Raw genomic sequence first — 13,577 nt, 5'->3', positions numbered from 1 at the left:
CACCCGCCTCAGCCCCCGAGTAAGCTGCCCATGCCCCCAAGCACCAGGCTGGCCAGAGCACCCAGCTGAGCTGCCAGCCCCACCCGAGCACCAGGCTGGGCCACTAAGCTGATCCCCTTCCTGGGCTGGCCTAAGCGCTGCCCTGGCCGCCGATGGGCCTGAGCTCCAGGCTGCTGGCTGGAGCTGAGCCCCCACCAGCTTCTGGGTAGAGGGAGAGGGAGGGCGGGACTCCCAGGGGAACATGGGTGGGGCCACAGCCTGGGTCAGGGGAGGCTTAGCCTGCCCTGGTCGTTAATACCCGCCGCCCATGGCAGTTACTCCAGAAACTCCCTGCCACTCAGCGGAAAGGACTGTGTTCTCTCCATTAGGAGACGGGGCCGAGCAAGAAGCTCCCAACTTCACGTGCTGTCGTCAATAAATGATAAATGAAAAGCCCTCGGCTTGAGCCGGCAGCAGCAGAGGAGCTCGGGGTCGGGCGCTGGGTTTGGAGAAGGATTTACATTCCCTGCTGGGCAAAGGCCGTTCCCCGCCAGTAGAGGAGAAGTTTGTTTCAATTGGGAAAGTCCATGGGCCACTGAAGGTCTGTCTGCACCGCCTTGTAAACCCAGGTCTCCTCTTGCTCAGGTCTGGGACTTGAGCTGTTTCCACACTGCACCATGACAAGGCTTGGACCAGAGCCACAGCAGGACTCGGGCTCTGAGCCGTTCCCCTATTGGGGCCCATGACACGCACTGACCCGAGTCACACTGATTTGTGTGTGGACGGAAAGGGGGCTTGGGCTCAAACCTGTCACAGCCCAGGCTTAGTGTGCAGTGTAGGCATACCCTGTGTGGCATCAGCTCTCCCCAGTCCTGTTGAGGCCCCTCCGCATGGTACTGAAGCCACAAGGGGGTCGAGGTGGAGCTGTGGCCAGCTGGCTGGGAATGCATATTAGCTCCACTGTGTCCTTTAGAACTTACCCAGTGGAGAACGCACAGCTCCGGGTCACAGTACCATTCCCACTGAGCGCGCCATCTGGGTGTCTGTGGGCAGCTGTAGCCAAGGGAGATCCCTATTGGTTCCAGGCTTGGGGGTCTAATATGGTGCAGGGGCCCTGGGACATTACATGGATAGCCCTGCTTTCCTGGGCATCCCCTAGGATCCATGCGGGTTGCGGTGAGACCCGCGGCTCCTGCTGTCTGGCCTCTGCAATAATTCTTCAGGGCAGGAGATGCGGGGAAGGGGGATCATTGGATTTCCCCAAATGTCTGATATATTATCACTAAGGCTAAGATTTTGTCATGGATATTTTTAGTAAAAGTTGTGGACAGGTCACGGGCAATGAAAAAAATTCATGGAAGCCTGTGACCTGTCTGTGACTTTGACTAAAAATATCCCTGACACAATGGGGAGCCCAGCTGCAGGGTCCTCACGCTGCCTGCAGAGGTTAGGCAGCTGCAGGGGCCGCTCCAAGTTCTGGGGGCCCCCAACACCTGTGGGGGCTTGGAGCTCCAGGATCCCCCCACCTGGAGCTCTGGGGTACCCCTGCCACCTGCAGCGGCCAGGAGCTTTGAAGGACCCCCGGTGCCCTTGGTGGCTCAGAGCTCCTGGGTCCCCTGCCCCCTGTGGAGGCTGGGAGCTGTGGCAGGGGTCCTGCTGCCTACAGAAGCTTGAAGCTCCAAGGGGCCCTCACCACCCATGTCCACTGGGGGCTGTGGGGACCTCTGCTGCCCACGGCAGCCAGGAGCTGCGGACCTGCCGCCCACGGTGGCTGGGAACTCCGGAGGCCCCCGGCACCTGTGGCCACGGGGAGCTGCGGGGGGCCCATGCAGCTCCCAGCCAACAGGGCTAAATTCATGGAGCTTGCTGGAAGTCACAGATTCCGTCCCTTCCGCGACCTCTGTGAAAAAATTGTAGCCTTAATTATCACTGAATGTTTCACTACCACTTTGTGTGCCTCTGTGGGCACAGATCGCACTGAATCCGAGCCTTAACGCCCAAGGCAAACTTTGCAAATGCAGCTGATTGACTGAGCAGGTTTAAGATTTTACTTTGAAGTCCCGCTCAAAACTTCCTTCATTAGGGGCCCTTCCTCACCTGACACAGAAAGGATGGTGGGAGAGGAGGTGGAAGGTTGGTAGGAGATAAAGTAGAAGGGGCAGAGCTTAGGTTATTTGCACGGCCTTAACTGTGCATTTCATCTTTGCCATATTTTGGAAGGAGTTTGCCTTGGTGTATAAACAGGATCAGGGCCTAACTTATGTTTGTCAGTTTTTTATATTAAACCATAAACAGAAACCTCCAATGGGCTTATATGTCATGAGGTTTAAATGGCTATTTTATGTATTTAATTTTGAAAAAGCTACAGTGTTCTCTCAGGGTTTTTCCTCCAAAAGAAATAGAGATTTATCACCTTCCCCCCAGTTCAGCACTGCTCTTTGCCTGGGGGAATTTAATATCGGTCCCTTCACAGAGAGCTTTGCATTTCTCTGCACAGTCTCCAGGGGCTGAAAATCAAACAGGCTTCCCCCCAGCTCAGCCAATGAGAAGGACCCTAAGTGAAGAAACACCCAATTGTGGCTGCAGTCTAAAGGCAGGAAAGTGAAATGAAACCTGTCACTTTCCCCCGCAGGGAGCCATGGCTGCAGAGAGCCCTGTACAGAGTCTCCAGGATGAAGCTTCTTGTTCCATCTGTCTGGAGTATTTCAAAGACCCGGTGTCTATCCACTGCGGGCACAACTTCTGCAGGGCCTGCATCACCGACTACTGGGAGGAGTCGGATACCAACTTCTCCTGCCCTCAGTGCAGAGAAACGGCGCAGCAGAGAAACTTCAGACCCAACAGGGAGCTGGCGAAAATTATCGAAATAGCCAAGCGGCTGAGTTTACAGGCAGCCAAAGGCTCAGGAGGCGAGCGAGTGTGTGAGAAACACCAGGAGACCCTGAAACTGTTCTGCGAGGAGGATCAAGCCCCCATCTGTGTGATCTGCCGAGAGTCCCAGGCTCACAGATCTCACACTGTGGTTCCCATAGAGGAGGCTGCCCAGGAGTACAAGGTAGGGAAGCCTAGCGTATTGTAACAGGCAGGAGTTTAAATAAGTAAAGCATCACATAGAATGGGATCTTCCACTGTGAATTTCTAGACTTGCATATATTTAGGTTTCTCGCCAGTTTCATCTGAATGCCTCATTTCCTGTACACATATATATATACACACACAAACATAGCATTAAGAAGACAGGAAATGACACACTTATGTTAATGATCTCTGCTCTCAACCTCTTGCCGAATAACGTCTGGATCAAAGTGATGCTGAACGTTTGCTACCTAATAGTTCTGTTCAAAATGACATTGCCCAGGAGCTGAATAAAACGGACGGAGCTAATACAGGGCCCGATTCAGCAAAACGCTTAGACATGAGCTTAACTTTAAGAGCGTGAGTTATCTGACTGAAGACAATGGAATTATTCCCTGGATCTAACGCAGTGGTCACCAACTGGTAGATCGCAATCGACTGGTCGATCCTGGAGCCTCTGCCAGTCGACCGCGATCTCTGGCTGCTAAAAGTCCAGCAGCGCAGCGGGTCTAAGCAGGCTCCCTGCCTGCCCTGGCCTCACGCCGCTCCCAGAAGGGGCTGGCATGTCTCTGCGGCCCCTGGGGGGAGGGGGCAGCGGGCCTCTGTGTGCTGCCCGCGCCTGCAACGGCTGCCCCTGCAGCTCCCATTGGCCGCAGTTCCTGGCCAATGGGAGCTGCGGAGTTGGCACGGGTGGGGTGGGGGGCCATCGGCAGCGCAAGAAGTTGCCTGCCCCTTTACCCCCTACCCCCCCGCCCCCAGGCCACAGAGACATGCCAGCTACTTCTCAGAGTGGTATGGGGCCAGGGCAGGCAGGGAGTCTCCCTTAGACCTGGTGCACTGCTGACTGGGAGCCACCGTGGACCCCTTCCTGCACCCCACCCCCCTACCCCAGCCCAGAGTCCCCTCCTGCACTCAAACACCCTCCCAGACCCTGCACTCCCTCCCATACCCCAACTCCCTGCCCCAGCCCTGAGCCTGCACCCCGCACCCAAACTCCCTCCCAGAGCTTGCATCTCTCACCCCCTCCCACACCTCAACACTTTGGCCCAGCCCAGAGCCCCCTTCTGCACCCAAACTCCCTCCCAGAGCTGTCACCTCTCACCCCATCCTGCACCCCAACCCCCTAATCCAGGCTCAACCTAGAGCCTCCTCCCACACTCCAAACCCCTCAGCCCCAGCCCAGCACTTGCACTCCCTCCCACACTCCAACCCTCTGCCCCAGCCCGGTGAAAGTGAGTGAGGGCGGGGGAGAGCGAGCGACGAAGGGAGGGGGAATGGAGTGAGCAGCGTGGGGCCTCGGGGAAGGGGCTGGGTAGATCCTGGGTTGATCTTAGATTCAAAAAGCGATCTTGTGCGTAAAAAGGTTGGAGACCACTGATCTAATGAAAGCATGTGTTTCAGTGTTTTGCTGAACAATGGCCATTCTTTTCCTTTGTCTGTGTCACTCCTTTTATTCCTGACACGGGAATCACTCACCTCTTGGTTCCCAAACATGCGGATGTCTCAGAGGCCAGGGGGCTAAGGACTATACAGAGGTCCAAGATTGTAACATCAGTAACCGGTAAAACAATCCAGTGAATTGGAGGATACAAACCTGGTGGCCAACTATGCATGGCTGTGGAATCATTTTCTCCTTTTGAGTTAAATCAGGTGCAAAGCGTTTAAACAAATACAGTCATATCCGTGCAGCCGGGTTATAGTTTGTAGGGACTGGATTCTCCCTACGCCGCTATCCAAAGAAGGGAAAAAACGTTGAACACCCAACATTATTTCCTTGCCAGGAAAAACTCCAGATCCAATTACAGACTCTGAAGGAAGAGAGAGAAAAGCTGATGGGATTGAAACTGACCAAAGAGGCAAGAATCTGGGAGCATCTGGTAGGTATCAGGTTATTATTATCCAGCAAGGACATGTAGGTGCGTGCCCCTCCCAGAGTGGGTATCACTCTGGTAGTGTGGAGGATGGGAGAGGCTGTGTCTCATACTTTGACCATGTGTCACTGAGTGAGATCCTGTGTTTCTATGTTCCCCTTTGGGGATGTCCGGTCTGTGCCGGCTGGATTGTGGCAGACGCTCTGTGTCCTGCACTTGGGCTGATGAAAATGCCCCTGGACTCTGATATGTGAAGGGGGAGAGATGCAGTGCGTGATCCTGGGCTGGCTAGCACCAGGCATGAGGTCATGGCCTGGCCGCCTCCTTTCCCTCTTCTGAGCAGCCAGGAGCATCACATCTGCTGCAGGGGCACAAGGCAGTTTGTGTGGCCTTCCCCAGGAGATCCAGAAAGAGCCTGTTCTCCCTTCATCCCTGCTGAGTCCAGGCTCAGTCTGGGCCTGTGTGTCTGTGTTTGGATGGGCTGGGAATTTCTGGGTTATTTGCACCCCAGATGTCTATGTGTTTGGGCATCTCTGGGAGCGGCTATCAGGATTTCCAGAGTTAATGTATTAGAGGGTTAAGCTGTCTGTTGAGTTCTCTTTTGTTTCATTCTTTTTTGTTTGTTTGCTTGCCCCAGCCTCTCTCACTCCCAATGTCATCCAGAGTATGTCTACACAGCAACTAGACACCCGTGGCTGGCCTGTGCCAGCTGACTCAGGTTCGCAGGGCTCAGGCTGTGGGGGTCTAGGACCCTGAGAAGTGGAGGGATCTGGGACCCTGAGAAGTGAAGGGTCCCAGAGCTCGGGCTCCAGCCGGAGCCCAGAAGCCTACAGAGCAATGAAACAGCCCCGCAGCCCAGTGGCGCTGAATTTCTGGTTTCCCTGGGGGTGCTTGGCCTCCGCTCTGCCCAATGCCCCGCCCTCACTTCATCCCTTCCCCCAAGGCCCTGCCCTGTTCCACCCCCTCCCCCGAGTGCACCCCACCCTCGTTCCACCTCCCCCACCCTGCCCCAGTGTGTCCTGCATGCCACTGATCACTGGTGCATGAGAGGCGCTGGGTGAGAGGAGGAGGAGCTGATCGACGGGGCTGCTGGTGGGTATTGAGCACCCACGGATTCGGTGCCTATGCTGCAGCCCGAGCCCCACAAGCCCGAGTCAGCTGGCACAGGTCAGCTGCAGGTTTTTCTTTGCTGGGTGGACATAACCTCAGGGTCTTAACTTAACTGTCTTAACTTCTCCTTTAGGGACCTACCTGGAAGGTCACAGACTCTCTCGTGTCAGACACATAGACACACCAGTCAGATTACAGCCAGCAGGGAACTGTAGGAAAATCTTCCCCTGAACAATACTGGGAACTAGAAAAGTTCCTGGAGGACAGTCCATCAGTGGCTCTTAGCCAGGATGGGCAGGGATGGTGCCCCTCACCTCTGTTTGCCAGAAGCTGGGAATGGGTGACAGGGGATGGATCACCTGATGATCCCCTGTTCTGTTCATTTCCTCTGGGGTACCTGGCACTGGCCACTGTCGGAAGACAGGATACTGGGCTAGATGGACCTTTGGTCTGACCCAATCTGGCCATTCTTATCTTTTTATGGGAAAGTTTCCCTCAAGCGCTATTTAAAATACCCCCTCCATCCCCCACCCCCATTGAGCACCCAGGGTCTCATCTAGAGCTGGCCTGAATTGGCAGAGCTGCCTTGACACTCATGGAGTTAAACCAGCTGAAGATCTGGCCCCAGGTGACTCACTCTGTGGGCCTTGCCCTTTCCCTTCCTCGTTACAGGAGCAGGTAGAAACTGAGAGGCTGAAGATTCTGTCTGAATTTGAGCAGCTGCGGCAGTTCCTGGAGGAACAAGAGCGATTCCTTCTGGCCCGGCTGGAAGAGCTGGACAAGGAGATTGAGAAGAGAAGGGATGAGAACATTGCCAAATTCTTGGAGGAGCTTTCCTGTCTAAATGACATGATCAGTGAGCTAGAGGGGAAGTGCCAGCAGCCAGCGAGTGAATTCTTGCAGGTGAGATACTGGATCCTTGATACGCAAGAGCCTTGGAGTCCAGGAGTCAAATGCCAGAGTAGAACTCACAGGTTATGCAGCTCAAATATAATTTTTTTCTGTTTCTAACCATTAGTATTATTATTGGTTTCATTGTTCAGAGAACCTGGGTATTTAAAATCAAATATAATCTATGTAGGTACTCAAATGACCCCCATGATCATCGGATCTACATGCCTCCCCAAAATTAATGCATCGATCCTCTTTTTAGGGAAGGATTATTAGCTGCATTTTACAGATGCGGGGGACTGAGGCAAAGAAGCCTGGATCCCAAAGGGTTTTGGGATTGCAAGGCCTAACTTTCAGGTCCCTAGAACATCACTAGGACAACAGTGGGATCCACAACGTTAGGCCCCCAGACTCCCTACACAATGCACAGGCAGATCTAGGCACGGAAGAACAGGAGCCACAAAAACCAGAATGCCAGGCAAGGAGCTGCCAAAGCTGGCCGATGGGAGATGCCAAGGAGAGGAGTGTGTCCCAAGCCCCGGCACTCTTAGAAAGAAAGGTGCCCAAATCCGGGCTGCAGGGGAGGCGCCTGGCTCTTGCTTGTGATCCGCAAATGGGAACCCCTTACTTGGAGCCTGGTGGCTTCTGGTGCCTAAATCATTCTTGTGAGAATGAGTCAGGTGGGTAACTAGTGCCAAACAAAGCCACTCTGGTGGCAGAGCTGACTCGCCCTTGTAACCTTTAGCTCAGTAATTAGGGTCCTCAGTTGGGACGTAGGAAATCCTGGTTCAATCCCTGCCTGATGAGAAGGAGAGATGTTATGGGGTTCCCCACCTTAGAGGTACACACCCTAATCACTGGCCTAAAGAGTGGATTTCAACTTACTTCTCTTCTAGCCCACTCAAAGGCAGGGGCACAACGGACTAAGCAGTTAGGTACAAAGAAAAGCCCTAAGGTTATACCCTGAAATCATCTAAACGGCTACCGAGATTGGTCTGTGTTGCATCTCGTTGATTTCACTCAGGTTCCTTCTCTCCCTTCCCCTTCTAGGATGTCCGAAGCACCTTGAGCAGGTACGTGGCGCCTTCTCACTCCCACTCACAAGTTTCCATGCTGTTCTTATGATTGGTTTGTATTGTGGTCGTGTTTAGGGGCCCCAAATGACAGACCCATAGGGCTCCATTATGCTAGGCAATGGACAAAAACGTAACAGACACTCCATGCCATAGGTGCTGATTCCGTGGCTGGAGCACCCACGGAAAAAAATAGTGGGTGCTCAGCACCTACCAGTGGCCCTGCCAATCAGCTCCTCCCCCTCCCTCCCAGCGCCTCCCGCCCGCTGCGGATCAGCTGTTCAGTGACGTGCAGGAGGCACTAGGGAGGAGATGGCAGAGCGAGGATGGGGCGTGCTCCAGAGAGGGGGCAGAACAGGGTGGGAAGAGGCAGGGCAGGGTGGGGTCTTGTGGGAAGGGATGGAGTGGGGCGGGGCCTGGGGCAGAGCTTGGGTTGAGACCCCTGCTGAAAAGAGGAAGCCAGTGCCTGTCCTGCCATACATCTCACTGGGAAAGGATCCCTCCTTCCTTGCCCTTTGACTAGGACAAGCGTAGCTGTCCTATGCTCCAGAAAGCCTTACCTTGCAGGTCCCCCCGAACGAGGAGACCTGGGTGCTTTCCTCCTCCTAGAGGGAAGGCAGAGTGAATTTCCAAACATATAGCGGCTTTCGTAGTGAAACAAGATTGATGTGAACATAGAGCAAGAAGATCATTTTAAAAAAATTGATGATCTCCACTTATCTATGTTTATATCTCTGTTGGCTGAGAGCAAAATTCTTGGCGATCTGATAACTTTTGGGTGATGCATGAGACAAGCTGGAGCTGTGGTGTTCTCTCAGTCCGCTTCCAAGTGCTCAAATGGCCACAAAGATGTATGGCACAGACGTCATATTTTTTGCCCATTATTGGTTAATCGCAGCAGGAAAGCCAAGGATCGAATTGGCCGTGGGTTCAGATAGATTTTATCCCAGCACTCCCAGCGCTGGTAGCTACTCCCCTCAGGGGGAGGGAGGTGGTGGTTTTCCTGCAGTGCTGGGAGAGAGCTGGAGCTGGAACCGTGACTACACAGCCAGGTTAAAGGGCTGCCACGGCAGTGCTTTAATGTTGGTAGAGAAGACAGACCCTGAGGCTGGGGTATACAAAGGCAGTCCAGGGGTGAACTCCTGGCCCCACTGAAGTCAAAAGAAATTTTGCCATGGACTTCACTGGGGTCAGGGTTTTACCCCAGTCCGATCAGGACAGCAGGGTTCCTTAGCATGAAAGTCATGGGGAAAGATGATTTTTTAAAAACAGCAAACAAACAATGGAGAATAAGGAATAAACTAAATAATGAATTAGAAGAGTCTGTTTCTATCCAGGTGTGAGCTGGGGAAGGTCCCGCAACCGGAAGAGGTTTCTCCTGAGCCGGAGAAAACCCCCAGCAGCATCTCTCATAAAACTATTGCCCTAAAGGAGACTCTGAGGAAATTCCAAGGTACGGAGAAGGGATCTGAGAAGAGGGGAACTTGACATATGACAGTGGGAGGAGATGAGCCAATTAGCTGCTCATGTAAAGTCCAGACAATAAGAGTAAACAATGATCTTATCATTACTGAACTCTGTAAGGGCCTGGAGCAGAGGTTCTCAACCTATTTTGGCTAGGACCCCCTTTGAAAATATTTCAGGCTGTGACGACCCCCCTCAAAAAGTGAGGACCCCCTCCATACCACGCCTTCCTTACTTCTGCGGTGCTGCTGGGGACAATGCTGCCTTCAGAGCTGGGAGCCTCAGCCACTGCTCTCGCGACCCTCCCATACAATAGTCTTGCGATCCCCTTTTGGGTCGGACCCCCCAGTATGGGAAATGCTGGGACTAGAGGAGATTCCTTGGGACTAGCCCGTAGGATGAGAGCTTGTTGGAAGGTGGGAGGTGTTTTCTCTCTCACACACTTAATTTTGAAAATGTTTCTTTACAAGTAATTCGTAAGTTTTATCTAGGTTTCTTTTTCCCGTGGGCAGTTCTATCCTCCCCAATGCCCTCACCTACCGCCCCTGATCCCTCCTTTCACCCTGCACCCCCCAGGCTATCCTCTTCTCTCCTTCTACCTCTTCTCTGCTTTTCTCTCTTGGCTGAGGGACCCACCCAGGCTGCTGATGCTGGTGTCCCTCCACTCAGGGCTGGCCTTAGAGAAAATGGTGCCTGGGCGCATGGGTGGCAGGTGAACCCCACCCTTTGGGGTTCTGCACTGCTGGAGCCCCAAGCCCTCCCTGCACTGCTGAAGCCCCGAGCACCCCAGCTGCACCGGCCCAAGCTGCCTCAGCCGGCCCAGCCCCTGGCCGCCAGTCCAAGCTGAGTCCCTGCCGGCTTCAGGGGAACGTGGGTAGGGCCTTGGGATGGAGCATGGGTGGGGCCACAGCCTGGGTTAGGGGAGGCTTAGTCTCCCCAGGCCTTTGATATTCGCCACCCATGACTGGGCGAACTTGTATTTTGGCGCCCCTGGCCCCCACAGGTGCCCCACCACCCTATCGCCCCTGACCCCCACTGGTCCCCCTCATCCAGGCCCCGTTGCCTCCCCTTAGTGCTTAATTTGTATTGAAAGAGGTGCCGGGGCTCAGCCCCGGCACAAATTAAGCACTGGCTGTCAGCAGGTCAGTGGGTAGGAGGTACCAGCGCAACGTCCCCTTGAATACCACGCCTTGGACGGCGGTCCAGCCCGCCCACCTCTAAGGCCGGTTCTGCCTCCACTCTCCCCAGCGCTGTGGCTAGGAGTGGGGCAGCAGGGTGGGAAACAGAAAGGCAGAATCTGGAGCCAAAACTACAGCTGTAACAGCACCTCTAGTGCCTGGGAGAAGGGAATCGCGGTGAAATCCCTGCTCAGCCCCAGCAGAGGCAGCTTGCTGAGATCCGGGACGGAGAGGCAGGAAATCAGGGAGGGTCCCAGCCAGGACGGGGCTGCTGGGGTGTGTGAGAAATGGTCCCAGCCGCCCCCAGGGCTGAGCTCTGCCCCTAACGCTCTGATTCTCTCTTGGTCCCCCCCCAGCGGATGTGACTCTGGATCCAGACACGGCTCACCCCCGCCTTGTCCTGTCTGAGGATGGGAAAAGCGTGAGATGGGAAGACACGCGCCAGCACATGCCCGACAATCCCAAGAGATTTGATTCTTCTCGCTGTGTGCTGGGCCTGGAGGGCTTCTCCTCGGGGAGGCATTACTGGGAGGTGGAGGTGGAGGACGGGGGAGCCTGGGCTGTAGGGGTGGCCAGAGAGTCTGTGAGGAGGAAGGGACGGGTCAATGTTAACCCGGAGGAGGGCATCTGGGCCGTGGGTCAGTGTGGGACTCAGTACCTGGCTCTCACCTCCCCCAAGATCCCCCTCTCCCTTGCTGAACGGCCCAGGACAATCGGGATTTATCTGGACTGTGAAGAGGGGCGGGTGGCATTTTTTGATGCCGATAACGAGGCCCCGATCTTCACTTTCCCACCGGCCTCTGTCCCTGGAGAAAAAATCCTCCCTTTACTGTGTTTGGGGAGAGGATCCCAGTTCAGATTGTGTCCCTGCATCACAGGGTATAATATAGAGCCTTAGAAATACACATGGTTAGCCTCACACGGCACAGTTTGTCCTGGAGGCCAAAGTGTATTTGTGCATGTCAAACCCAAGAGAAGGGAGAAAAGGCATCGAACTGTCTGTTTGTCCCAACACTGATGCTGCAGGATTACAGCAGTTTGCAGGGACATAGACTGGGGTGGGGTAACCAGAGCCAGAAACGGGGCATTGGAGAAGGGTAACTGGGGTAGAGGGGAACGGGGAGGAGGTGGATACTGCAGAAATGAACCTGAAAGGGAGACAATTAATAATCTCCAGCTTTTAATGGGGTTTTACAAGTGCATTTTTTAAAAAAGCAAATGGATTCTACATTCTTATGATCCATGGAATAATTGTATTAAAGTGAATTGTAAAGTCCCCAAGGGCCCTTTTGTCTCTCCTGGTGGGTTTAAAAAGGAAAAAAAAATGGAATAAGTGAAATTGCAATGAGCCGTTCATATGGGAGGCAGTGTGGCCTAGGGGGTACAGCACTGGATTCAGGAGACCTGGGTTCCATTTCCAGCATAGCTGTTGGCCTGTTGGGGGAGTTTGAGCACGGCTCTATACTTCTCTCTCCCCATCTCAGAAATGGGGCTGATACTGGCCTCCTTTGGAAAGTGAATTGAGATCCTTGGTTGTAAAGCACTGCCTGAGAACTACATGGAGGCTTGCATCAGTGTGAATGAATCCATTTCAAGCAACACCCCTTTAGTTAAGCCAGTGAAAAGCTGTGTGTAGACAAGGCCGTGCATACATCACGCTTGTTAGCAGAAACTGATACTGAGCCCTTGCACAAACACAGCACTATCTCTTCACTGGGGGACAGGAGCTGGTTGTGTCTGATATCTTAAGGCAGAGCTCAACCACCCCCCCCCCCCGATCTTTTGCATTGAATGCAAAACACAGACATCCAAACAGGTGAAAGCTTGTGTCCCAGTGGCAATCAAGAACCTCCAGGATGAGCAAGCAGCAGATTGGAGTTTGTTTGGGGGGGGCGGGGGGGAATCCCTTGGATTTCAACGTACTGCTATTCTAGCTCAAACAAAAGAAGGAAGAATGGCCTCGTAGTTCAGGTGTTAGCTTTGGACTCAGGAGACGCAGGCTCCTTTCTTGGCGTTGCCTCAGGATTCCTGTGTAATTTGAAGCGAGTCATTAGACCACTCGGGGCCACAGATTCTCCATCAGGAGTGTCAGGGTTGCACACCTTCCTGAACTCGCAGAGGGCCTGTGAGGGTAAATTAGTTCATGAATGTGAGCTACCAACACACTACAGAGATGAGACAGTGAAATGATCCAACACATGGTTTGAAAGTGTATGTTCTCCACCTCGTCGCAGCGAGATGGATGTTATTGGAACAGGAAAAATGTCCGAAACTTGCAAACATGGGAGTGAAAGAAAATGACAGGAGTTAGAAAAATTCCCATATACAAGGTGGGGAAAATGTAATTCACCTACTGGATGCATACAGGTATTTAACCTGTATATATGGGATTATGGGGTATCTACAGCTAACTTGGGTATATGAGATTGTGCTTGCACATTGGCATCAGAGTCTCACACATACACACTATTCTGATGTCTAATGATGCAGATCTCTTACATTTATAGTTATGTTCACAGGCGCTGACTTTCCCATTTTCCTGGGGGGTGCTTGACTCCTGCTCCGCCCCAGGACCCACCCCCACTCCACACCTTCCCCCAAGGCCCCACCCTGCCTCTTCCCACCCCTGCCCTGCCCTCGCTCCGCCTCTTCCTGGCCCCGCTCCTCTCCCTTCCCCCCAGCGTCTCCTGCCCCCCTCTTAACAGCTGATCAACGATGGAAGGGAGGCGCTGAGGGGGAGGGAGAGGAGCTGATTGACAGGGCTGTGAGTGGGTGCTGAGCACCCACTATTTTTTTTTAGTGGCTGCTCCAGCCGCGGAGCACCCATGGAGTTGGCGTCTATGGTTAAGTTGGGGTTTGGGTGAAACCCCATTGAAGCTGGTGGGTATAACAGGCCATCCTTCGTGCAGGAGAGATGTCAAGAACACAAAGCTCCT

At 53.7% G+C, this 13,577-nt stretch overlaps 1 protein-coding gene across 1 annotated transcript in view; it reads left to right on the top strand.

Annotated features, from left to right (window-relative positions):
- The window catches only part of LOC102941219, a 36,819-nt gene extending 25,063 nt beyond the window's left edge, over positions 1 to 11,756 (top strand). Inside the window, exons 8-14 of the mRNA XM_043528530.1 lie at positions 447 to 580; positions 2,612 to 3,034; positions 4,836 to 4,931; positions 6,708 to 6,938; positions 7,977 to 7,999; positions 9,337 to 9,452; positions 10,998 to 11,756. Of these exons, the coding sequence (XP_043384465.1) occupies positions 447 to 580; positions 2,612 to 3,034; positions 4,836 to 4,931; positions 6,708 to 6,938; positions 7,977 to 7,999; positions 9,337 to 9,452; positions 10,998 to 11,539 (1,565 nt within the window). The 3' untranslated portion in view covers positions 11,540 to 11,756. The remainder of the gene's footprint in view (positions 1 to 446; positions 581 to 2,611; positions 3,035 to 4,835; positions 4,932 to 6,707; positions 6,939 to 7,976; positions 8,000 to 9,336; positions 9,453 to 10,997) is intronic.
- The last annotated feature ends 1,821 nt before the right edge of the window (positions 11,757 to 13,577 follow it).

This window comes from Chelonia mydas, chromosome 14 (genome assembly GCF_015237465.2).
Source record: "Chelonia mydas isolate rCheMyd1 chromosome 14, rCheMyd1.pri.v2, whole genome shotgun sequence".
Lineage (NCBI taxonomy): Eukaryota > Metazoa > Chordata > Testudines > Cheloniidae > Chelonia > Chelonia mydas.
The sequence above is the reverse complement of the archived record's forward strand: the minus strand, read 5'-3'. Positions and strand labels throughout refer to the sequence as shown.